Below are 23,100 nucleotides of genomic sequence, written 5' to 3'. Positions count from 1 at the left end.
TCATTAGGGAGCTGACAGCAACGGCAGCTGAGACCTAAATGACTCTAAGGATGTGTCGATACACCACAGTTAATAACCAGTCGCTGCCTTATGCCAGCTGACTTGGGCTCAGGTAAAAGGGCTGTTTAACTGCAATGCAAATAGCCAGGCTTAGGCTAGAACCCAAGCTCTGGGAGCCTGCAAAGAGAGAGGGACTCAACTTGAGGTCCAGCCTGTGCCCAAGCATCAAACCACAATTGAATTGCCCCTTAGCCCAAGCCTAAGTCAGCAGGCATGGACCAGCAGTGGGTATCTAATTCAGTATAGACACATCCTAAGTGGCTTATGCTGCAGTGTCACATGCCTGTATTTCTGTAGTCACTCAGTGTGCTATGTATTTTTGTCAGCTGAAATTATGTGAAGCTTAATTTTTTTCCCAAACATCACAGCACAAGGAGACTCGCGTTAAAAATTAGCTAGCCCAAGAGATAGATAAATGCTACAAGTTCTGCCCTCCGTAACTACATCTCAGTGCCTGTATAGAGAAAGTGCTGTATTCAGTTGCACAAATCAGTGCACTTGAAGATCTTCAGAATATCCTGGAACCATGGTCTTTTCCATCTCTTACTGACCCCATGAAGCATTGTTGCTCCAGTATATTTTCTAGTGTTTTATCTGGTCTAGTTTTGAGTGATCTGACACTTCTGCTGATTCCATTTGGAGACTCTCCTCTAAAATTTAAAAGAGTTTTCCCGCTTTTCACCCTAAAATAATCCTATCCTTTGTTAAATCCGATTATTCTTAGAAATGCTCCCTTTTGCCACATGAGTCACTTCTCATTCTCTTTGCTGTTTTACACCCTTCATCTCCTTATTGATGTTTACTTTGAGAACTTATAAACGAGTAGTTAGCATGTCTGTTAATCTCTTATAATATAGTACCATCTGGTCCTTTAATGACTTTAATTGCTCATCTCTAAGTTCCCATCAATTTAATATCAACTTCCCAGATTTGAGGTGTGTGGGCTAGTCCTGGGAGGGATCTTTCTGGAACTGCTCTCTAGTCTTTATCATGCTGTTTGTGGAGCTCAGAATGACTCTGAGGCTTGTGGGCCGCAAGTGGCTCTTTATTTTGTCCCCTGTGACTCTTTCCAGCATGGTTATTAACACATCTACATTATTAACCAATCAAGATACTTTTTCTATGTTGTTATCCAATTGAGTGTTTCTGTCTGTGGCTATGTCTAGACTGCAAGCCTCTTTCGAAAGAGAGCGTCTAGACTGCACGCGGAACTTTCGAAAGAGCAAGCCGCTTTTTCGAAAGAAAGCACCCAGTGAGTCTGAATGCTCTCTTTCGAAGAAGCCCTATTTACATTCAAGAACGCCTTCTTTCGAAAGAAGCACTTTCGAAAGAAGGCGTTCTTCCTCGTGAAATGAGGTTTACCGCCGTCGAAAGAAAAGCCGCGTTCTTTTGATTTAATTTCGAAAGAACGCGGCTGCAGTCTAGACGCAGGTGAAGTTTTTCGGAAAAAGGCTACTTTTCCCGAAAAAACCCCTGAGTCTGGACACAGCCTGTCTGTTTTTCAAGAATTCTTCCTAAGCGGTAAGAATTAGGACTACCAAATTTGGCATGCAGCTTCCTATTTTAACTTATAAGGGCTTGGTTGCCAGGACAATGGGTTGTACCTTAAATGTGATTGTTCTTCATAAAACAGAAAGGAGGGCTCTGCTATATAATGATCACATGCGTGCAGCAGGGGATATGGGATGGAAAGCAGGCATGGTTATACTGTGTAATGACAATAGCAGTGTAGCAAGGGGGCAGAGATGAGGACAGGGATAGTTGCAGCTCCAGCAGGCACAGCTGTGGAAGGAGTGTGCATCCCCTGGCCTGGGGCAGGTCCAGGTTCGTCTGCCTTCTGCGCTCCCCAGCCAGAGTGAGAAATGCAGCAAGTAGCACATTTTCCCCTCACTCCCTGACAAATGGAAACAGCCAGCAATGTTCCCATAGAAATCAAGGGGGGCTTAGTGCCCCCCCCCAAAAGGTGCCTGGGGCTGGAAGGCTCAGAGCTAGAAATGCCCTAGATGGGGGAGCCAGCCCTTTTCATCTGCCTGGTGATTGTCTCTTTTCTAAATGGTTTTATGAGAAGCAATCCTATTCTTGGCACATCTATTTTCCTGGCACAAACAAACCCTTACCTTGCTTTAAGTTGTAAGAAGAGGAAGCTGCATACCAAATTTGGTGGTCCTAGCTCTCATCATTTCGGAGGAGTTCTTGAACAGCCAGCCAGCCAAACTCTCTCAAATATATGGTAAATGTATTAGATACAAGTAGTAAAGGAGACAATGAATTCACGCTCCTATGGCTCTTTTGGGTTACAATGATTGCCAATTTTGCTCCTGAATCGCTGAGTTCTGTGTAGCACTGTTTCAGTCTCTCTTCCTTCCTATATTTCATTGTTAACTTCTGTGTAACGTGTAGTGGTATGGCTAACATCTCAGTGTTCTAAACATCTCCTCCTTGCTGAATCTGCTTTTCATTTTATTTATTTTATTTCATTTTTCTCATTTTCCCAGGCCAAATCTCATTTTGATGGATTTAAAGAAGAATGAGCATTACCTTGACCTCTTAGCAATCCCCCAAGTTATTTTATTTTAATAATCCCCCAAGTTGTGTTTTATTTTAGGACAGCTTTTAATACAGTTAGGAGGAAATTTTCGTTTCTTCTGGCATAAATTGCCAGCAGTAAAGTATTTTTGTTATTGTTCTTACTGCCAAACTGTCATGGAGATTTGAATGTTATGTCCTTGGAGAAGGGAACATTTCCCTACTGGGAAAATTGTTATTATTAGGTGTAAATCTAGACAGAGGGGTATAAGGTAGACTCTGACTGTTGGTTGTTCCACTGGTCAGATGTAGTTGGGAGGAGGGGGATTGTGTCCATAGTTTCAGGAAATGGCAAGTAGTCCTGCAAAGTAAATGAAAGTTTTATTAATACCCAAAGAGGGAAATTGAACCACCAACAAATTCTGATTGATTAATATGGCAAAAGAAATGACACTGTTTTTTCAGAGAACATTTGAATGGCTCTTTTGCTCGTTAGTGCCTGTAGAAATGAGGCCATCTTGTTCTTGGTAAACCAGATGACATAGTACATGGATTTAAGCATGTCCCCCTCCGATACTATAATTATTTTTATTACTGTAGTGCCAAGAGTCTTAACCAGGAACTCCATTCTAGTAGGTGCTGCACAGACACAGTCTAGGAGAATGCTCCCTGCCCCTTAACAGTTTGCCATCTTGGGCTTCAGTCCCACGAAGATAATTATTTGGACTCAATTGAATTATTGTGTGCATAAGTATGGAGCCTAATTTTAGGACAAGTCACAGTGCTACACATAAGACTAGAAGAGGAAATAAAGGAAATAGCAATAAAACATGCATGATTTTGGAAGTGAATGTTTTATGAAGTGATTTAAGTGTTTAACTATGATATGCTGACTCCCAAAAAAGTGCTAACCCCGAACTTTTCAAGGGATAAAAAGCTACTTGTTTTATAAGGTGGTGATTCAGCGGACAAATAGTAGATTGAGACCATCCATCTTGTTGTGTAGTACTTCTATTTATTATACAACTAGCGGGAGTTACCTAGCATTGCTTGGAAAGGGGAGGAACAAAATTTAGAAAAACAGTAGTCCATTATTGTTTTTTGAATGGTAGAAAAGTTGCACTTAGTTCTACGGGGATTAAAATATATAAAAAAGTATAAAACAACCAATTTTATGTGTGATCAAAAACTTTATTGTAAACTATATTTTTGTTTCATTATTCTTAACAAATATGTACAAATTTTTTCCACTTCCAACTCTTGAACACGCAACATAGTTGTCCGTGTGAAAAGCAAGATGTTTCCTAATCAATTCCAACTACTTTAAGTGACTGTCCTTGTGCTTTGTCAGTGTACATTCTTTAAATATAAGTTGACAGTTGATATAAGTGAGGTGAGGAGCCTGAGGGGAGGGAGGGGGAAGGGAGCTGTCAGTAACCAAACTGTTCATACTTAGATGTAGTTCTCTTACTTTTTCTTCCTAAGTCAATCTCCCCAGCCTTCATCATTTTGACAAGTTGGATTGCTTTCCATTAGTTGACCTCTTTCTAGTACTAGAAGTGCTCAGAACATTACAATATTAGTAGTAAACTGTAGTATTTTATTATTTGTGCTGTGGCACCTACAGGTCCCATTCATGGACCAAGAGCTTATTGTGCTAGGCCAGGGGTGGGCAATAATTTTTCATGGGGAGGGAGGGAAGGGACACACCAATATTTTGGAAAGTGGTTGAGGGCCTCACTCTTCCATGATATTAATGGAGGAGGTGCGGGGTCTCGGATGGAGGTTGGGTGCAGAGGGGAATTTGGGGTAAGGGACTGGGGTGCAGGAAGGAGACGGGAGTCTGGGATGGAGCAGGCAGGTGTGACCTAGGGCAGGGGACTGGAGTGTAGGAGTTTGGGATGTAACCTAGGGTTGGAGGGGATTGTGATCTGGGGCACGAGATTGGGGTGCCAGATCTGGGAGGGAGTATGGGTGTAAGAGGGGGCAGAGGGTGTGGGTATGTTGATGGGGACAGGCAGAGAGTTGGGGCAGGAAAGGGCTGGGGTGCCAGAAGCAGGCTGTGGCCAAGAGACTTACTTGCCATCTGCCAAACTAGCCGGCCTGCTTGCTGATCTTAAAATGTTTCCCAGACAGCCTGCCTGCCTGCCTGACCATGTGCTTCATGAATAACTGAGCCCAGGAGAGGGGGTGTGGTTCTTTTTAGCTGACTATTATTCCAACAAGCACCTCCCATTGGCTGGTCAAAGAAATCGGCCAATGGGAATGTGCTGGGGACGAGGCTGTTCCTAAATGGGAATACTTTCCTCCAGTTTTAATCAGGAAAGATCAGCACATGGGCATCAGAGAGCAGAATTTAAGTTTTATCTGTGGCACGTCTACAGCCATTACGATTATAATGTACTGAGCAGTGTTTATGGAATGTATGGCCTGCCAAATGTGATATGTTGAGAAATGGTCTCTTCCTTCATGTCTGCAGATGAACCAATTCAGTACGCCCATTCCATCTTCGAAGGTGGGATTGCAAAGTTGACTGTCCAAGATGCCTTACCAGAAGATGATGGTGTTTATACCTGTCTGGCAGAAAACACCACAGGACGGGCATCCTGCAGTGCTCAAGTTGCTGTCAAAGGTGAATGTTTCAAAGATAAATCGCTGTTTCAGTAGACATGCTCCCTGACCTAGAAGGAGCTTTGGTGGCTTCCATGCTGATGTGTCCATGTGTGCATCCCATAAGAAATATAAGTTTTTTGTAACATCATCTCTTCTCCGTTTTATAAAAGTGTGAGCAACTGCATCAAAGCTGGGTGGATGAGCTTGTTAAAGCATTATGATTCTGAAGAATAAAATAATATACAGCATGTAGGAATGAGTAGAAATGCTGTCCTCTCTCAGAACAATTGTGTGTAATAAGCAGGGTGATGCAAGAAATACCACTGCTCAGGTTTTGTGAATGCCTGGCTTGGTGGGGACATGAAACTGCAGGACAGTAGTGTATGTGATGGAAGCAAGGCAAGTGCAGTATCAGTAACTAGCAGGAAGGAAAAGGTATGGAGCAGGGGATAGATAACATTAGATTAAATTTGCTTATTCTGTGATTCAGATCAGCATGGATTTTCATGACAAAAACAGTCCCAAATTTTAAACTCTGATTTCAAAATCTGTTATCTTGTTTATATTTTCATAAAACCCTCTAGCCAATATTTGTTGGCATTTGTATTCTCTGAAGTACTCAGTACAGCTGGTGCAGCCACCCTAAATGCTTGATTTGCAAGGGGCAGATTAGAGAAGAAAATTAGTGTGCATATTGGAAAAAGGGGAAGTCATAAATCTGCTTCAAACCAGACACTGCAGTTTAGCATACCTAGTGTGTGCCCCATCTCTACTCACTTGTACTCCTCATTTAGGAAGTCTAAGTCCACAGGCCTGCTCCCCATCTCCAATTGTTCACTCTCCCAGCTACAGGTAGCAGAGTAACTAAGGGTATGTCTACGCAGCAGGGGAAAACTCAAATTAAACTAGGCAACTTCAGCTACCTCAATTGCATCGCCAAAGTTGAAATAGCTTAATTCAGCTTTTGGCGCTGACTACATAACAGGAAGTTGAAGGAAGAACACTCTTCCTTCAACTTCACTTACTCTTCGTAAAATGAGGGTTACAGGAGTTGGAGTAAGAAGTCCTCCAGCTCGACATTATTTTAAAATAGCTTGCTGGATAGATACGCACTATGATATTTTGGAATAATGTCAGTTATGATGTGTAGACGTACCCTAATAGTCAGGGCTCGCCGAGCCGCGGCAAGCCCCGCTCACCAGCCGCGCTGTCCAGTGATCTGCACATGCGCAGATTGTTCTGCGCATGCACAGATCGCCCAAACCCAGCTCTTCCGGGTTGTAATCTACTTGCCACAGACGAGTAGATTACAGTTTGTCAAGCCCTGCTATTAGTACTGTGTCCTTACATACCATCTTTCACCCAAGGATCTTATATGCTTCACCAAGATGGGCTAATAGTAACATTTCTTTTTGCATCTGAGAAGTCTCTGAAGGTTGTTGGCTGAATTTTCAGCAGTGCAGAGTATTGTGTCCAAAGGGAATTGCAGGCGTTCAGTGCTCTGAAATTCAGGCCACAGATGATTTTACAGAAAGTGCACAGTGAGTCAGTGGCAGAACAAAAATAGAACCTGCTTGTTGTTCTTTGCTCTGACCATTAGATCTGCTGTCTCTCTGACTACCGTGAATAGCAATAGAAAAGAAAATGAAAGACCAATTTAATAAGCATCTTTGAACCTGAAATGATCGTTGGCTTTGCAGAATTTGTATTAATTTCAAGTCAAGCTGGAGAGGAAATGAAGGTTTCCAGTGTATTTCAGTATTGGTCTGACACCAATGTACAGAATTCTGCTTTCTGTAACCTGTTTCCCTGGTCCCTGGCCATATTTTTGAATCTATGTGGAACTAAATTTCACTCTGCATTGTCATATTCGCTCATTTACCAAAACATGCTGTGATGGGGTAGACTAGGCCCAAAGGCTCCCTGCTGGAAGCCTCCAGGTTCTGTCACACCCATCCTAGGAAAGGAGCAGTGGAAGAGTCCTCCAAATAAGCTAGAGTGGCTGCAGAGGAAGCAACCAATCAGGTCCCAGGAGAGTCTTATAAAAGCAGCTACAGAACAAAGCAGAAGATGATTTCAGTTTGGAGATGGAGAAGAAAGGACTGTAGACCTGGCTGTATTGAAGCACAGTAGGACCACAGAACTCAGTGGAACGAAAGACTCCTGTCTGGCTTCTAGGACTGAGCCTAAGACAGTTTACTTGTAAGGACCGGGGGAGCATTAAAGGAGCTCTTAGCCAGCCTGTGGGGACTGAGTAGGGACTGATCCCAGGAAGGGCCACAGGAAGACAGTGTCTCCAGGGAGAAAGCTCTGGGGATGTAGCCCCATACCAGGGCTAGACTGGTTTAAAGTCTGCAGACACACCCTCCAAATGGGCGCTCACAAGAAGTGGTTGCCAACCCCAGTACAGACAAAAACATCTGTTGAAGGAGCAAAAACATCTGCTGTGGCTATTTGGGGAGGCTTACCTGAAGTGAAGTATCTTGACTCTTCAGCTTGGTTTTGTCCAAACAGTCAAACTCTTTGCAGTTTTATTTTTCAAAGAAAACAATTATTGAAAGCAACAGCTTTCAAAGAACTTTCAGAAAGGGCCCATCCAGGCAGAATGTAAAGTGAGTAGCAGATAATTTATAAAAGGAAAGTCTGTGTTATGTGTGCTATTAGATTGCAAGATCCGGTTTAAAACTGAAAGAATATTATATATCCCATAGCATAAGTAAGGTGTAAAAATAGCCTAAATTTTGTCCCTTTATACCCTGCTGCTCTCCCTTAGTCTGTCCCTTTTTAGACCTATTACTTTGTTACTGTCAAAGGTAATTTCCTGTTGTGGCATTAACGCAGGAAACTAACATCGCAAATCCCCTTATGATTAAAAAGGGCCTGATCCAAAGCCTGTAGAAGTCAGCGGTAGAGATATAAATGATTAACCGGTTAACCGGTAAGCTGGAGCAACTCCCTGCCTGCTCCTGCTGGCTAGCTGGAGCAGCCCCTGTTTATGGCAAGCCTGTCCGGCACCCCCACCAGTAACACACTGGCTCCCTGGGGAGGCTTCGCTGCAGGCTCTGCGGTATAAATTCACCCTGCTCCTGGGCAGCTCCCAAGGAGGCTTTGCTGTGGATTCTCCAGTACTAAGCTTATTTAAGCTTTATGCTGCAGAGCACGCAGTGCATGTAACTGTATAACCACTAGGATTTTTAGTGGTTACATGGTAACGTTTTTTAACAACTTTTTACATCCCTAAGTCAAAGGGAGACTTTCCATTCATTTCAATGAGTGTTGGATCAGGCCGACAATGAACAGTTTGGGCCATTGTAGTAAAGCGTTTCTTCCCCATCATCAGTCTCGGATTAATTTGTAAGTGGAATTTGCCTGATTAATATGATATTGGGCCCAGTGCTGTGAAGGGTTGAACATGCTGCACTCTTACTCATTCTAATTAATGAAAGCTGAAGAGACTCAGGAATTCATAGAAGGCACTTAGCACCTTTTGGATTGGGCCCACACACCCTACTTCCATTGCACCATCCCTATGACCATTTCAAAACACTTTACAAACAGTATGTAATTAATCCACTTATCCTTGTAAAGCAGGAATATAATATTCCCATCTAACAGATGGTGAAACTAAGATAAAGGAGGGTTAAGTGACTTGCCTGAGGGAATCTGTGGCAGAGCCTGGAATAGAAAACAAATTAAGCAGTAATTCTGATGATGAGCGAGAGTCTCAGTGTAGAAAATCCTAAAAACCTAACTGCCTTTGACTTCACTATTATACAGCTGAAATGTGATAAGGGGCTGACTTCCAAGAAACGAGCTGCACATTTTTAAAAACAAGTCTGACAAATCTTTTCAACACAAGAATCTTTTCTATCTTTGACCTCCTCCTGTGGAATGTACTGCATAGAGAACTATGCTAATAATTATTATATGAGGAAAACCAGATGTGTGCTGAAACAGTATAAACAATGGTAGTCAAATCTTCACTACCAAACTTCCCAGTTGTCTGGAACCAAATCATTTCCCTCTGCATTTATTGCAAATTCCTTGATTATTCAAACTTGGCGCTGTCATTTGGTTTATGAAGGTTTGTACTGTGTATATATATGGGTGTTGATGAGCTGTAGAGATGGTGTGTGAAAATTAGATACACAAGCCTTTTTACATATAATTGTACTCCCAGCTTCTAAAAGACTTATCTCCTTAATGGACAGTGCATTTTAAAAACACATTGTGTGTTCAGGTCACCTGAGATACAGTTAGAGTATTTATATCTGGAGACAGTTAGGGTATGTCTACACAGCATGGCTCCATCGACAGAGCCATGTAGATGAACTTTGTAGACATAGCAAAATGAAGTGGCGATTTAAATAATCGCTGCTTCATTTACAACAAAATGGCTGCCACGCTGTGCCGATCAGCTGTTTCTCGGCACAGTGCGGTAGTCTGGACGCTCCATGGTCGACATCAGAAGCTTTTGTTGACCGCCCTGTTATGCCTAATGGGATGAGGTTTACCAGGGCAGTCGACAAAGGCTTTTGATGTCGACCGCCGAGCATCCAGACTACCGCGCTGTGCCTACACACAGCGCTGTGCCGATCAGCTGTTTGTCAGCACAGCGCGGTAGTCTGGATGTTCGGTGGTCGACATCAAAAGCCTTTGTCAATTGCCCTGGTAAACCTCATCCCATGAGGCATTTAATCGCCGCTTCATTATGCTATGTCTACAAACTTCATCTACATGTCTCCTTCGACGGAGCCAAATAGTGTAGACATACCCTCAGATGCTGAATCTGAAACATAAGTAGGACCGTATCAAATTCAGAGCTGTGGAAAAATGCATAACAGACTGTGAAATCTGGTCTGTTGTGTACTTTTACCCTAAACTATACAGATTTCATGGGGGCAACCAGAGTTTCTCAAATTGGTGATCCTGACCCAAAAGAAAATTGTGTGTGACAGATGGTTATTTGGGGCAGGAGGTGATGGCATTGCCACCGTTACTTCTGCGCTGCCTAAAGAGCTGGGTGGCTAGAGAGTGGCAGCTATTGCAAGGCACCCAGCTCTGGAGGCAGCACACCATACTATGCCATCCTTATTTCAGTCCTACTGCCTTCAGAGTTGGATCCAGTCTCTGGATAGTTATGACAACATGACATTTAAATATCTGATATCTTTACATTTAGTATTTTAAAATCCTATGACCATGAAATAGACCAAAATGGACCGTGAATTTGGTAGGGCCCTAAATATAAGGTTGCTATTTTTAAATTCACAGGATTTCCAATATTCTTCCTCTAAAGGTCTCCTGTTTCTTTCAGGGTGGGAGTAAACATTATTATTCTTATTTCACGGACTAGAAACCGAGGCCCAGAGAGATTGAGATTTGGACAAGGCTTGCAGCAATTCAGGGATGGAGTTTGGAATAGAGATCTAGAGATCTGAATCTCCTGACAAACAGCCTGCACTCAATGCCCTAGGCTATAACTGGAGCTAGATATTCACTAACAAAAGCGAGGGAAACATGTTTTCTTTTATTAACAGTGTAGACTGGTCTAAATTACGAAATCTGGATCCCAACTACTTGAAATCCTGAGAGATTCTGGATCTCTGTTTATGAATATGAATATGCTTTTGTTACTGCAAGGATAAAACAGCTTGCTCTGATGTCTAGGGAAATTTCTTTCCACCTTGTAATGAAGTCCCACAATATATGATAACCAGAGCACCTGGCGAGCAGTGTGTTCTGCTTTTAGAATTTGGTGCTCTCTCTTCCCCTGGGCTCACCATTACCAGATTGTCCAAAGCATTGGCAATATCTATTCGTGAGGATGTTGGCTACATAGATGCAGGCCTGATACCTTCTTTTTCCTTTGTCTTCCTAGTCTGCCACCACCAAAGTTCATTTGGCAGACACTCACTCTCTGCCTCCTGCTTCCAGCACAGAGAGTCTGCTTCCTAAAATTGCTTCTGTGTCTCAGCAAATGCTGTGCAGCGAGGGCTGCAGCTCTCACAGATGCTCTCAACCCTGTTTCTGTCCCTTGCCAGCAGTTCACTTTTTAGCTTCAATTCTGCTCTTCTCACCCCCCCCCCCCCACTTAATATCACCCTCTAGATCCTAGTTGCATCAATATTTATTTATGCAGTCTCCCCAGAGTAAGTGTCTATGTTGGTAGCCTGTAGCTCTCAAAATCTGATTAGCGTAGGCATCCATTGATCAGTGGGCAAGCAGATTAGTCACCTGAAAGCCTGTCAGTCTCTGCTGTAGCCATTTTATCACAGCAGTGAAGGGATATGCTTTCTGGAAACCGACTTGGTTTTGTTCCCGCCACTGTTCAGTCCAGTGTGAGCAGGGTCACAAAACATTTAGTGAATGACAAGCTTTCAGGTAGGAGTCTTCTCCATCTGTATGTGCTTAGCAAGTTGTTTCTTTTTACATCTTCGAGTGACCTGTCTTGAACATTAATCTGTAAATGAGGTTATCACTGATTCTTCCGTAAACAGCCTCTTTGACGCGTAAGTGAAATTGTGCATCTCTGTGTCACAGAAATATATATTTCTACCTGAAGTATAATGTTCTACTTTTTTAATGTTTATAGTTACAGCTGTTCAGAGTGGAAGCTTTATCTGAAAGTGCTGTTGCCTTCTGTGATGTAACTAGTAGAAGACAATAGAAGACTTTTAAAAGTATACAGATCAGTCTTTGTAGACATCAAAAAGTTATACCAAGCTATTGATCTAGAGAAATCCTCATTGGTTACATAAACAGTGGATTCACAGGACAGTTGTGAAAGAACATATTTTTGTTACCCTGGAAATGCCATGAAATGTCAGAGGGAATCTATACTGATCAGAATGAATGTAGTCATCAGTGTTATTTTATCAGTCAGTGGCTTATTGTTAATATTCCTCTGTTTATATGTTTCGCTTACAGCTGCAAGCCTTGTAGGATTAAGCTTCCTGTTAAATAAATTCCCTTCTTTTGACACCCAGAGCCCAAACATGGAACACGGTGCAGGCTAGAAATAAAAAATGAGGGACAAAAGTGAAATGTGAGGAAGTTTTAAATGATGTAGGACTCATTCCATCAGCATAAGTGATGTTTCTAAAGATCGTTTAAACAGTTAGACATAAACAATTTCCAGGGAAAATGGAATAAAATTTGAATGGAAATGAGGAATGCCTGTATACAGAAGGTCAAAGATATTAATTAAATGAAGATTTATTGTAAAGGAAAAACAAAATTGAGCTACATAGTTAATTACAAATTCACTTAAATCTGATGGTATCCTCGCCATATAAGGTGCTCAAATGCTGTGACTTCATGTGGTGAGGATGGAGAACTGTGTTATTGTTGTCATGTTGGTCCCAGGATATTAAAGAGATAAGGTGAGTGAGGTAATGTCTTTTATTAGACAACGTCTGTTGGTGAGAGAGACAGACTTACACATACCTCTTCTGCAGGGCTAGCAAAGGCACTATATGTCACTGTGTCAGTCACCGGAGGAACAATCTGGCACTGACAGGCAGAAGGGCTGCATGATCAAATAGGCCTTTTCATCGCTGACATCCAGCCTCACAGAAGTGTCACGTCCTATTGACAAACATTCCATCCTGAACAAAATGCCAACACCAAAGTATGTTTCAAAACCAATGGTGATGAAATATGTATAAAGTAGTTTAAAAACAAGGTCGCACTGTGATCTAAAAAAGTTTTCAAAAGCAACAGATGTAGATTAACCAGTTGTAAATCAAAAAGTCATTCTGCTAAAACTATCTCTGTGAATGAGCTTGATTTTTATAAAGTTCTTGAGAAACTGGTGCTGTGCATACGTATTCAGAACAGGTGTGATATGAATTGTCAGAAAGATCTTTGCAGAATTAACCAATAGGAGCTACACATGTTCAGCCCTCAGAAATTAGACTCTAAGTTCCTGGGAACAGGATGTAATTTGAATTTTACAGAGTTAGAATCCAAGTCCATTTTACTTCTAAATCTCATAATTATGCACACTATTTTTGTACTTCTAACGTTTGTTGCAATTGTAGCAGAAGTTATGAATTCACTCTTCCTGTGATACAAACACTGGAAGGTACTTTCAATCTATCTAACTGTATTGAACATCACATCTCTAACAAATGGCTTCCTAGACCAGTTTGTGGTTATCATATGTTTGTAAGACAGCCCTGTTGCTCTCTGTACATGGGAAAGAGAAAACCAATCACATGCTTTAGTCCCTTGCATGGTTCCCATTGCCTGAAGCACTCAAGAGACCCATTTCAACATCCACAAGCTCTGCCAAACAATTACATAACAGTTAAAATTATTACGTGAGCAATTATATAATGGTTGGCTGAGTGTCAGTAGTCCAGTGGTTAATGTATTGACCTTTCATCCCTAATGCCTGTGGCTCAGAGTTGACTTGTATCACAGAAAAGAGGGTGCCGGTGAACTTAATACTTGTTTCCAGTGCACAAATCAAAAAGTACCCCATGTGTTGTGTACCACTGTCATCCACACTACATCCTGATGTCTAACACAGGCACAAAGTGAGAATAAATACCAGAAGCGTGATGAGGCATACACATAGGGCCTTCATTAGCACTTTTTACCTGCAGTTAATTTATCACCAGTTAACACCTTTATAATGGCAGGTTTGCTTCCCATCATGTATTCCTGACTATAAACTTGTTCAGAAGCTTCAGGGGGTAGCTGAGTTAGTCTGTATAGGTAAACGGAAAAAACAACAAATAGTCTGGTAGCACTTTATAGACTAACAAAACAGATGGATGGTATCATGAGCTTTCGTGGGCACACCCCACTTATTCCGGTCATCTCAAGAAGTGCCTGTGCCCTCAAATGCTCATGGTAGCATCTACGTTTTGTTGATCTATAAAGTGCTACCAGACTATTTGTTGTTTTTTCAGTTCATAAACATGTTGTTCAGCCTAGTGATCAGCCACAATTATTTAGGAGGATCCATGCTATAGCAATCAAGGTTTAAAAAAAAACAATAAAACCCTCCAATGTAGACATCCTCCCAGGAAAGAGTGCCCTGGGTATTAGGAGTTTGAGGTGTGTGCTCTTGCATCAACAGAAATGGCAAGGTGTCCTGGGACTGAGGAGGCTGCTATATGGTTGGAAGAAGAAATGAGGGAAACAAAGACAGACAGAGTCTATCAATTAGATTGCTACATGTGCAAGGAGGGCTGTATTAAACAGGGCCCAGAGATGAACTGAGCACCCAAGAGATAGTTTCGGGGCTTAGGTAATGTGCACATGCTGCTTTGTATCTCTCAGAGAGCTATATAATTCTTTAAAATTGAGGTATAAGAGCTTTTCTATACATACAAATATCATGATTTAAAGTCCATTATCTCAGGAACCTCCAGGGCTAGAAGCAAGTTCCTGGTTCTATGGTTTATGAATCTCTCCTTTTCCAGTACTAAAATGCAACTTCCATTTTTTAGCCCTGCAGCACTATGAGGTTTCTGTGTGAAAGCTGTGACATATTTATGTTTGGAAAAGTTGATACTTATACATACATGACTGAAAGTCTCTAATCCTACAGACATGTCACCCAGTCAGTTTTCCCTTCAACTTGGGCAAGTCACATCACCGATTTGTGCCTCAGTTTCTCCATCTGCAAAATTAGAATCTCCTTTGTAACGTGCTTTGAGATCTGTAGATTAAAACCTCTCTCTCTCTCTCTCTCTCTCTCTCTCTCTCTCTCTCTCTCTCTCTCTCTCTCTCTCTCTCTCTCTCTCTCTCTCTCTCTCTCTCTCTCTCTCTCTCTCTCTATATATATATATATATATATATATATATATATATATATATATATATATATATATATATATATATATATATACTAGGCAGATTTCTCCATTCCAAATCTGATCAGAGACTGAAGTGAACCTTCTATAGCTCCCTGTGAACCAGTTATTTTCTGAACTGAAATACAATAGCAGGTTTTTACTAGGTCATTTGGCTATTCCTTAGAACTCAAAGGTGTAAATCTACTATTAGGAGAAACCTGAATCCTTAACTAGTTGCTGCAAAATGAAGTTTATCCCACCCGCCCAAAACCTGAGTGTTTGGACTCTGTGCAGGTGGCATGCACTGAAGTTGGGCAGGAGTAATGGACATGACCCCTTCCTTCTGTACTTGTGCAAATTTCTAAGACCAGTGGATTGGTATAAGTATGGTTATGCAGCTCTCCCTGAGCTAGCCCCAGAGCTGTTGTAGTAAATGTTTAAGGAAGCCAACTACATGCATCTCTTCAGCTATCGGTACACCAAATCAACACTGCTCCTATGCTTGGTGCATTAAGTAGTGCTAAGCATCTTCTGCTGCCTTCGTTCTATGGACAAATTTTGCCCACAGGGTGGAACAAACAGCATCTCCAAAAATAGTCATAAGACATGTACTGGTTACTGCTGTCTAATTGGGCAGGTATATTTTTCCATATACAGTAATTTTAACATTTTAATACCTACTTAGTACCATTCATATGAAGATTTTGTTTACAAATGTTAACTTTAATACTCCTCTAAGGGCACTGTATTAATCTATTTTACAGTTAAGGGATTCGCTGTTGGTCAACAGTGGGTGAGTGGCAGAGCTAGGGAATAAAGCCTAGAAAGCTTGTAAAGTTGTATTTTATGGGAAGTATTTCCATGTAACTTCAAGCTACCTAGGCATTCCTCTGACTTGCCGTTGCCTTGAAGATCATAGAACCGTGTGGCATTTTACCCACTCTTTGCCTGGATAACCCCAGACCTCGGTTTGTTCTTAGTCTTATTCAGTTTTCAAATTAAGACTGTAAGCAAGGTCACAATAATTCTACATTTTCTTTATAGAACATAAATGCCAAATAAACAGCTAATAGTTCCATTCTGTTCTGTCTGTACATATAGCTCCGAATGTCGCTAATGGGAAAAGTGTGCCTAAATGCTTATACATCAAGATTAAGCACTTCTTTCATAGTCAAATTCTGCCTTCAGTTACACCTATGTAAATTTTGTGTCTTAAACTGAGGCTCCATAGGAGGTTCCTGAGTGTAAAAAGATCGCCCCATAGGCCTGATATTTAATCTGGAACTCCATTAACTGCAGATATAAGTGATGGAAGTTGGGTGTCTAATGGATTCTGTCAGATCATTAGATTTCGAACTGCATGCACTTGCAATAAAGGAGACAAGCTGAGGTTTCTTTAAACCGTCCTTAAGTGCCCTAAATGCATAAAGGGTTTGATTTTATTTCTTGAGGTTTTAACCAAATTTGCAAGTTGTGCAAAATTTGCTACGAATGTGTTGACCACATGAATTAAGGCATAAGACAGAAAAACAGCTTTTGGGTTGAAAGAGGGACAAATTAGATGTGTCCTCATATCATTTTTTCTGTGTAATCAGCTCTTTTAATCCACGAGCTGCCAACAGCTGGAGATATTTACATTGGAAATATACAGAAAGATATAACTCCTTTCTAAGTGTGTAATTCCAAGTGGCAGCAGGGGAGGCTACTACAGAATTTTAACTGTACATACATATGTGAATCTCTCTGTGTCAGAGAGATGTTAGTGAAAACAGCAGCTTCCCTGAGTTTGTTCACAAAGAGTGATTGCTGGAGTTAAATCTTCTCTTCGGCTCAGTTGATTTATTAGCCTTTGAGCCAAAACAATATTTAAACACCATAAATGGTAAACACTGCTAAGAGAGTCCCTACACTGGGGTCACGCTCGGCATTATTTGGCTGCTGAACCATGTGACTCTGGCAAACACATTCCTCTGGCGTAATTAAGTCTTTTATAAGACTAAACAGTAGGTTTGCAGCATTCCGAGGAGAAGGCAGCAAGCTCTTCATCCTTTGCATATCCTTGAGTGTAACTGGCTTCTGTAATATTGCTATATTAATTGCAGATGCACTCAAACCATAGGATTCCGACAGAGATCTAGACTTTCCCAAGTCCATGTGTGGTTTTTTTGGCCTAGATATTTAATAGTTTAATCATAATAATTTACAATGTACAGAAATGTGAAGGTTCAACTAAAGTAAAGCACTCTTGCAATTTGAAAGCAAAAGAGACGATAGAAATACAAAGTATTATTAATCAGAATAGGTGTTTTTATAGGCAGTAAAGAATTGGAACAGCAGCTATATAGAGGTGAATTACATAGTGTTGACTATTTATACCCACAAGCAAATGAGGGCAGAATACAAATTGTATACCTGTGCATGAAAGGCCACGTAACCCTTTCCTGTCCTTTTCCAAAAATGCTTGAACCCTGCCAGTCTAGTAGGAAGTCAGAAGCAGTTGAACTTTGTCTCTGGATCTGATGCACTTGCAGGCTGTTCTTTTAATAAACAAAGAATTGGATGTTTGTTAAAGTCACCTTTTCTCAAACGTGACTCATTATGGGAGAGGAAACACTGTGGGAAAATCCTGTATTACTCCTGCTTGGTATAAGAGGCATGCGAGTATATAATGTAGCCTTTAAATGCCTCCCTTTCTGTTTGTAGTCTTCCAGGCCAAATACTGTGCTTTTTCAACTGATAATTATGGAATCGACTTGTTTTCATTCTGGGCTCTGCATCCTATTACTTGATATTTCCCAAGGATCTTAAGTTGTAAAACCAGAAAGTAGAGATGAATGCAGGAATTGTGTGATATTATAAAATATAGAGCTTTACCACAGTTCATAAAAAAGGGCTGATCCAAAGCCCACTGAAATCAAAGGGAGTCTTTCTATTGAATTGAATGAGCTTCAGATCAAAACTGATTTTTAAGACATCAGTAAGATTTGGTAAGCTCTGTGCATAGGAGGAAGATCAGTACTTTTAGACTGGGAATTTCAGTGGAGCCAAAGAGTTTGCCACCAAAATCCCATTGATAATCAATCAGTAGTCCATGAAAATCTCAGGCTTAATTCAAGGGATAGCATAGACTGCCCTGCATTATTTGGCCTCCTGTATGAAGCAAACAGCAGTGGTTAAACCACTGTCTGTTTCTATAAATTACAATAAAATATCCAGCTGTTGAACTGATTACATTTTTAAAGAACAAATTCATGAAATTTGCCTTAATGCTTGATCAGAGTATTTAACCACCCATTTAACCATCTTGCTTGCTAGCACTTAGGATGGATTGTAAAGACATAATTCAGTAAAGCTGAGTGCAGCAGCTATTCTGAAATGCCTTTAAAAATAAACATCCTGCAGATTAATAGTTTATTGTTGCCATGACAATTTTTTCATATGATAGCTTCCGGTATTTTACTGTTAAACTAAATTGGGGGCTGGTAAAGCAACAGAACCCTGAGTCAGAAACAATGGAGAAGAGAGGGCAAAAGAATATAGTTCATTGTAATGCTTAACACCAGCTGAGGTGCAGAGTACTGCATTTCACATTTGGTGCATCAAGGCAGAGATGAGGATAAACAACCTTCAAACCGTCCTTTGTTTAGGTTCCAGCTTTTTTAATTAACTCTTTTCCCATTTGACTGTCTTTCCACTTTGGGCACCAGAAATGCACAAAATTGGCATAGGAAAGATTGTTCTGCCAGAAGATTAGTGAGGCACGGCTTTCATAAGATTTCCAGACCAGTTTCTCAAAAGGAAGCAGTTCAAAGAAGTATCTAAAATCCTGAGTGTTAATATGGCAAAAAGGGCTTAGAGGCAGGGGTTTGTGAGAAATCCCAAGACATGCCCAAATCTAACCTAGTAATGGGCAACCAAGAACAATGAGTGGGCCACATGAATGGCCCTCCTTCATCTCAGTGGGCTGCAGCAACCCACAGCCACTAGGGCTCCACCCGCAGCCCCCGTCTGGCTCCCTCCCCACCAGATCTCTTGCACATTGGGACACCAGATCCCCACACTTCAAACTCCTCTCCCTCCCTCCCAGCATTTTTGGAGCACCACAAATCTGCTGATTCACTCTCTGCCCTGCTCCTCTCCCTCCCTCCCTGCCAGAGCTGGAACACTGTGAATCAGCTGATGCATGGCTGTTCAAGCTCTGGGAGAGAGAGGAAGAAGCAGGGGCAGAGCATGAATCAGGTGATTCATAAAGTGCTGGAGGACAGAGGGAGGAGTAGGAAATGCAGGGCTCTGGTGGCCCAGTCAGTGAGAGGTGAATGGGGGAGGGGACTCATAGGGGGGCGCGGGCTGCAGGTAGAGCACCAGTGGACCACATGCAGTCTGTGGGCTGGAGGTTGCCCACCACTGACCTAGCTTCTTGTTGTATAGGATGTTTCTCTTGTCCCATCCTTATCCCTACCCTCCCTGTTCCAAACAGTTGTTTGTCACTGGTTCAATTCCCAGTGCTGTGCATGTGGTTATTTGGTGGCTGTTGGTGGTTTTGAATGGGTGTGGTCTGTGCCTTTGTGGGTTGTGAAATCCTGAAATTACTCGAAGAAGCCATTGCAAGCTGTCACCCTTTTCCAGTTGAAAAAAAAAAACAGTCAAAATACTTAGCTAAATATTTTCATTGCAATATGCTGTCACATGAATGGGCATAAAAGTTATTCATTTAACCTTAAATTAGATCCTACGAATGTCTTACCTTTTTTTCATAAAAACATCACAAGACATTTTTGCAAGCATGATCTATGCAAGGTGAGATAATGGGCTTGTGTGAAACTGAAGAAAGTAGATTTTCTCCCAAAGTTAGGGATATGAAGGGAGTCTTCAGCAGCTTTAAGTCACTGTAATGTATTATTTTTTCCAGTAGCGCTGGAACCACATTGTGTCTCTAGAATCCTGGGAACAAAGTGGGTGAGGTAATAGCTTGTACTGAACCACCTTTTGTTGTTGAGAAAGACAAGCTTTCGAGTTTACACAGAGACCTGAAGAGTTTACACAGAGATCTGCCCCCAGCCTTGTCCTGCAAAATGTGATTTGGAAAGGGAGAGCAGGTAATGATTAAGACCCGTGTCCTGCAATGTAATCCTCTAGCGGCTAGCATGCCACATAAGTAGAGCATTCTACCCTAGCACATCACGTTGCAAAGCTGGACTCCAAACTGAGAAAGTGTGGCTTTACTCCCAGAGTCGGTGATACCATGAGAGAACATTCGTAGTGTCAGAGTCTAGTGTCCATTATAAGCCACAGGTAAGTAGTCAAGGTTTCATTTTAAACAGATGGTGTTTAAAATCCAGAACTAGAATCTCTCTAATATAAGCCATTTTCAAGTTTAAAATAAAAGGCAATTATGACAATATTCTGCTTTAAAATACCAGTGCATTCAATGTGTGTGGTATTAGTGCCGCGTGTGTTTGGGGGGGCGGGAAACAACATGTTCTGGTGTACTCTTCAGCCATTCGTTTGTGGCACTCTGATTAGATTGTAAGCCTTGGAGCAAGGGCTGTAATTTTTTTTTTTATTCTGTGCTTGTACAGCATCTAGTACAATTGAGTCCTGGTTATGACTACAGCCTGTAGGCACTTTGGTCATACTATTACTACTACTACTACTAGATATCATCATTTGAGTAGTGATACTAGTTATTTTAGCCAGGATTGAAAAAAAAAAATAGGTTTGTTCAGGCTGGAGAAGCGAATAGTAAGGGGAAGCATGATCACCACCTTCAGTATATTAAAAAGTTGTTATCAAGAGGAAGGAGATAAATTGTTCTCCTTATCCCCAGAGGACAGGACAAGAAGCAATGGGCTTACACTGCAGCAAAGGAGATTTAGGTTGGGCATTAGGAAAAAAATTCCTAGCTGTCAGGCCAGTTAAGCCCTGGAACAAATTATCTAGGGAGCTTGTAGAATCTCTGACATTGGAAGTTAAGAACAGGTTAGGCAAACAACTGTGAGGGATGGTCTAGACCTACAACCCACAGGCCAGATCCAGACCATTGCTTAATTTCAGCTGACCCAGGGCAAGTGGCATAGCCCTGGTTGGCTTCAAGCCTTCTATAGGGCCCCGTGCTGCTCCCTCCCCCGTGTGACCCTTTGGGGTCCAGCTCCCTGCCTGGCTGTCGTGAGGTGATATACACCAACCCAAGCTGAAATGGCCCTCAGGTGGGTCAGGCTAAGTAGTGGCAGCTAGAGGGCCCGGTTTTGCCCTGACTGGTGAGTGCAGGAGCCAGGGCCCCTTACTGGAACTCTGGTCCAGCTGCTCCAGACTCTCCGAGCTACAGTATGAGCCAGAGTCACTGTGCTGCTTTCATTGCAGCCTGCCCACCTGCTGGGTCCTCACTGCCACACTCTCTGCCTTCCACCCTTCTCTGCCCTCACCACCAGCGCCACCCACCAGCTCTGCCCCGTGACACAAAGGAGGAGTTCTGGGAGGGGGGAAGTAAAACCGCCCTGTCTAACACAGTGACTTCTGACCCTGTGGAGATGCAGCGACCTCGCTCTGATATGTGCACGCCCCCCCATCGCCACCATGGGGCCATCACTTAGCAGTTGTCATTTCCTCCCAACTGTGCAGTGACTGGTCCCTCTTGTTTCTTCTGTGATTCAATAGCCCATAATGGGGGGGGGGGAGATTCTCTACCATCCTGTACCATAAGCCTCTGGGACAAAACTTCAAAAAAGATTCCTCACCCGTACTAAACAGTACTTAGTCCTGCTTCAGTGAAAGGGCTTGGACTAGAGGGCTATCCAGGTCCCTTCCAGTCTTATGTTGATTCGATGTTCTTTGATTGTACTTTTTATTGCCCATGCAATTCTCAGTCAGACCAGGTGTACTTAGGAGCTATTAGAGCCCTGTCAGAGTCTCAGAATGCTCCCATCCATTGCTACAGAGCTGCCTTTCCTGCCTTATGTGCACTCTAACAAGCCTGAGCATCAGGAAACAGTGTCTTTTTCACTACTGGTCATAAAATATAGTGATAGAAATGTAGCCGTGTTAGTCTGGGGTAGCTGAAGCAAAATGCAGGACAATGTAGCACTTTAAAGACTAACAAGATGGTTTATTAGATGATGAGCTTTCGTGGGGCAGACCCACTTCCTCAGATCAAATAGTGGAAGAAAATAGTCACAGCCATATATACCAAAGGATACAATTAAAAAAAATGAACAAATATGAAAAGGACAAATCACATTTCAGAACAGGAGGGGGATGCAGGGAGGGGGAGGAAGGAAGGTAAGTGTCTGTGAATAGATGATAAAATATAGTGAGAGAGTAGGTAGGGGGCCATTTAAAATAAATCTGAAAAGCTTAATAGTAAGTTCTTAAGGAGAAGTTTAAACAAACAGAATGTCTGTGTATTGATGTAAAACATGTTTCTATGGATAGGAATGTCTCCGTAGAGGTTTTGATATACACTGTTGCCTTTCTTTCTGTTCCTGAAGAAATCCTACTGAGCTTGAGGAATTTTTCTCCTCATGATACTGAGCCTATTTTTTTCATGTCTATAATTTCATCCCATTTCCTCTAATTATTCTCATTGTCCCACCTTAACAACAATCTTTCCCTTCCCATTCCCTTCTCGCGCCTTTGTTATTGAGCTACACATAACTTGTTTAATTGTCACAGGGGCAGCTCTAGACTAGCTGCCAGCAACTGGTGCCCTAGGTGAACCATGCAATCGGCACTCCCACCTCCAAACCCCTCAATAATATTGCGCCACCATTTGGCGCCCCATTTAACTTGGTGCCCTAGGCGACTGCCTAGTTTGCCTATATGGACAGGCCGCCCGTGGCCTTGTACAGGTTGTACCTCTCTTAACAGGGACTCTCTGGTCTGGCAATATCCAGGATCCTGCATGACTCTGGATATTCCTGGACCACAGAGCCCAGGAACAGGGGAGGTCTGGTGGCAGGGCAGGAGCACGGTAGGGAGACCAGTGACTCTGCCAAAGCCCAGAGTCGGGGGTGGGCAGAAACACAGCAGGGAGTTCTAGCCCCAGTGGCCATGTAGCTCCGGCAGCAGCCAGGAAGCTGTGACCCCAGCA

At 42.2% G+C, this 23,100-nt stretch overlaps 1 protein-coding gene across 3 annotated transcripts in view; it reads left to right on the top strand.

Moving 5' to 3' along the window:
- Nucleotides 1-23,100, top strand: part of MYLK (myosin light chain kinase) — a 332,061-nt gene that overhangs the window by 179,517 nt on the left and 129,444 nt on the right. For all 3 annotated transcript variants that reach the window (XM_006137678.5, XM_075933132.2, XM_006137677.5), the window contains exon 11: nucleotides 5,066-5,218. In XM_006137678.5, coding sequence (XP_006137740.3) covers nucleotides 5,066-5,218 — 153 coding nt within the window. The remainder of the gene's footprint in view (nucleotides 1-5,065; nucleotides 5,219-23,100) is intronic.

This window comes from Pelodiscus sinensis, chromosome 7 (genome assembly GCF_052426305.1).
Source record: "Pelodiscus sinensis isolate ZL-2025 chromosome 7, ASM5242630v1, whole genome shotgun sequence".
Classification (NCBI taxonomy): domain Eukaryota; kingdom Metazoa; phylum Chordata; order Testudines; family Trionychidae; genus Pelodiscus; species Pelodiscus sinensis.
The sequence above is the reverse complement of the archived record's forward strand: the minus strand, read 5'-3'. Positions and strand labels throughout refer to the sequence as shown.